A 3,799-nucleotide genomic window follows, 5' to 3' on the forward strand; every position below is an offset into this window, starting at 1 on the left:
TTTTCCATTTGAGGCCATCTCAATTGGGTTTCAAGCCATTCTTCAATCTGGTGTCAACACGAGTATCTCTGAACTTGTCATAACTTTTGCACCCGATCTCCGTATTAGACCATCTTCATATCCATCTTGATCTTCTCGAAGAGAGCCATCTCATGGTGAATTTCAATAATAAGTTTGAATTAATCTTGACATAGCTTGAAGCTACTCTTTATAATCGTGCCACTTTTGAGCGTCAACAGTGGTTTGTTTCCTCCTCATCTACGGCTGCCGATAAACAGTACATTAAAAAAATAGTAAGAAATTCAGTGAAATCTGAAATTTTAAGGTCTCTAATATACTCAGGTGCGCTAGGTGCATGAAAATATTCGTGGTCAATTGACATCCGAGGAGCTCTTGGCAAAATAATATCAAAAATTTGACTGTAAAAGAAAATTTGAAAGAAAGCACTGTGCAGGCCCAATCTTGTTCTTCTGCCATGACCTCCTCAGTTGTCATTTGACCATGGAAATTGGCACAGTCCTAGCGCACCCGAGAATCTTGGATGCCCTAAGAATTTCTGTTTTTTTACGATTTTCTCGATTTTACTATTCAATTAGAGTAGATGAGCCTAGGCTCATCTCTGAATTGCACATATAATCGAAAATAGATAGATAGACGCCACTTCTTCATAATACATCTTATTAATACAACAAGTGATCAAGTATATATGTGGAAATGAAGCAAGCAGCCACAAGTGAGGGATTATTGACGAAGCATGCATTGCATGTAACGGAGAGCATGCATGTAACTTATTCGAGAAATCGACGACGACACATGAGATCCGGAGGCGGCCTAGCCCTAGCCGATGTAGTACATGGGGTCGGGCAGCTTAAAGGTGCGGGCGCCCTCTGGCGTGCCGAGGATGTCGCTCCACTGGTCACCGATGTTGCCGACGATGACATACCCAGCGTCCAACAGCTTTTGTCTCTCACCGGACTTGAAGGTCACCGAGGAGCCCTTGAACTCCGCTGGCTTCAGCAGCACCGCCATCGACCCAGAAAACCCCTGCTGGCGGAGGTTTGTGACAGTGGCGGTCCTCTGGGCCTCTCGCCGGCCAGTGAGGATCACAGGCTTGATGCCCACTGAAAGCAACTTGTTGTACAGCCGCTTCGTCTCTGGCAGGGCAGGTGCGCTCGCCTGCCGTGCGTACTCTTGGAAGCTCGTCCAGTTGTACGGCGTAGCCCTGTCAACCATGCATGTCAGCTAGATCATCTTTTCATAAGGACGGTTATGAAATACAAAATCCATTGATAAAGTAGCTATCACATCACTATCTCCGTGCAGTCCTCTTGTTTAGCTCGTCACTCACAGGGCATGCATGTATATGGTCCTTCTGGCCGTCTCCGGGGCTGTGATTGGAGGTGACCCGTGACCAGCAATAATGTCCAACACGTCCAGTAATTATTTCGCAAAAAAAAACCACGTCCAATAATTAAGGTTTTATTTCCACTTCTGCTCTCATTTGTTTTTTCACTTGTATTCATTGGAGATGTTACTTATGTTATTACAGTTATGGTTTTAGCGGCGGTTCTAGCTAGCTAGTCAGTTGATGGTTTTAACAAGTTCTAGTCAGATTTCTACTTCGTCTGAACGACAAGATGAGTGCAACAAGTCTCTGCTCAGATATATCGACCTGCAATAAATCGCAAGTATAATGTGCACGTATGTACGCATCTATAGAATATATGTGTATACTATATAGGCACGTACCCGAAGCCGTGAGTGGCGTAGTAGGGGAGGTTGGAGAGCGTGGTCTCGTCGACGTCGAAGACCCACACCTCCTTGCCGTTGCCGGCGAGCTTCAGGCTCTCGACGTAGGAGATAGCCTGGTCAATGACAACCTTGGAATCGCGGCGGTAGTGACCGCCGAGCATGTAGTGCCCGACGTAGCCCTCGCAGCTGGCGGGGACCGTCTTCCAGTCACGCACGTTGTGCGCCTCCACACCCAGCCGCCAGCTGTCGCATGCCACGCCGGCGTGGCTCCCCAGCTGCCCGCCCGAGCCCAACAGCGGCCGCAGCGCATGGATCAGCGGCGCCACGGCCTCATCCATGGCGGTGACTGTGGCAACTGACGTCGGCATGTGCATGTTAGTCTCCCATGCGCCGCTGGAGGCCACAAGAAGAGCCACGGCAGCGAGCAGGAGCAGCATCTTCGTAGCCATTGCCATTTCTACTTGTTGGTGCTTCCTGAGGAGCGGTGCTATACAGAGAGTGTGGGGTGGCTAGCTCGTTATATAGGAAGGGAAAAGCTACATCGATCCTACAGTACAGTGTGTGTGACCGTGAGTTTTTCTCTTTTTTTTGAGAAAGAGAAGAAAAAACCCGGTCTCCACATCTATATGGATGCACATAGCCATCAATGACAATGACTGTGAGCTTCAAAGAAATTAAGTGACAAAAGAGGTGGTCGGTGTCACTGGCACGGTCGCATTCACAGCATGGAACACGTTGGTCTTGAGGAGACATTTTTTGTAGGATTACACCTGGCAATTTCGATTGGCCAGTTAGGAACTTGGGATAAGATGGATATGAGCCAATAATAATACAGCTAACATACGATGAAGTATGTGGTTGGTGTCAGTGATGGATATGATCCAATAATTCAACAAATGCTTTCAATTGGTCTGTTGGTGTCATTGATGGGGCATGGAACAGGTTCTGTGATACTTGTGGAAGGATTACATGTATGTGGTTGTGTTTGGAGGTGGTAGATGTGTTGGATATGTGAGAAAATTTTACTTACGGCAGATTCAAGAGGGCAAAAATACTCAATGGTTGGCATGCGGTCAGGTTGGTGTGGCGCACGATGCATCTACATCCTAATTATTATGAATTGATTGTGACTCTGTCCCCCATTGTTTTTTTCGATTCCGGCTTTTTCTGACAGGTGTGGAAAATCCGGTTTCCAAAAAATCTAGGAGAATTCCGGATTTTTTACGTTTGAGTTATCCAAAAGAGTTTTGGATTTAAAAAAGTTTAGCGTCAAAATATATTATATTTAACCTATTGTACATATTTTCCGTGCTTCACCCTATGCTGGCTATGCAGATTTTCCACTCATATTTCTTATGAACTGCAAGTAGTAAACATATAGCCGGTCTAAGCCACCCATCCATTCACAGAATTAAGAGTGGTATAGGAGGTGTTGATGTCAGTTTTTATGGAGCCTGGAACACGTTATGTGATGTGATATTTGTGGTAGGATTACATGTAAGTGGCTGTCTTTGGAGGTGGTAGATGTGTTGGATATATTAGCAAATTTGAACATAGGAAACATTCAACATGGCAACAATACTCCTTGCAGGAAAAAAACAATACTCAATGCTTGGCATGCGGCCATCGTTGGACTAGCGCATGATGCATCGACATCCTAATTATTAAGAATTGAATGTGATTCTAACACCCCCCCCCACCCTGCCCAATGGTTTTTTATTCTGCCTTTTTCCAATAGGGGTGGAAAATTCGGTTTCCAAGAAATCATATACGTATGAGTTATCCAGATGAATTTTGAGTTTAAAAAAATTATGGTCAAAATATATTATATTTAAACCATTGTACATTTTTTCCGTGCTTCGCCATGCGCTGGCAACGCAGATTTACATTCATATTCTTATGAACTGCGAGTAGTATCAGAGAGCACGCCTAAGTCACCCATCCACTCACAGAATTAAAAGTGGTATAGGGTGTGTTGATATCAATCTTGATGGGGCCGGAAACACGTTATGTGATGTGATATTTGTGGTAGGATTAAATTGATGTG

At 45.0% G+C, this 3,799-nt stretch overlaps 1 protein-coding gene across 1 annotated transcript; it reads right to left on the reverse strand.

The window, feature by feature from the left end:
- Positions 1 to 661: 661 nt before the first annotated feature.
- Positions 662 to 2,230, reverse strand: LOC123176733 (acid phosphatase 1-like). The gene is made up of 2 exons (XM_044590816.1): positions 1,750 to 2,230; positions 662 to 1,222 (listed from the first exon to the last, which is right to left on the reverse strand). The coding sequence occupies exons 1-2, from the start codon at positions 2,205 to 2,207 to the stop codon at positions 838 to 840; spliced, it is 843 nt and encodes a 280-aa protein (XP_044446751.1). The 5' UTR covers positions 2,208 to 2,230; the 3' UTR covers positions 662 to 837.
- Positions 2,231 to 3,799: the final 1,569 nt, after the last annotated feature.

This window comes from Triticum aestivum, unplaced genomic scaffold, assembly GCF_018294505.1.
Source record: "Triticum aestivum cultivar Chinese Spring unplaced genomic scaffold, IWGSC CS RefSeq v2.1 scaffold283832, whole genome shotgun sequence".
In the NCBI taxonomy this organism is placed as follows: domain Eukaryota; kingdom Viridiplantae; phylum Streptophyta; class Magnoliopsida; order Poales; family Poaceae; genus Triticum; species Triticum aestivum.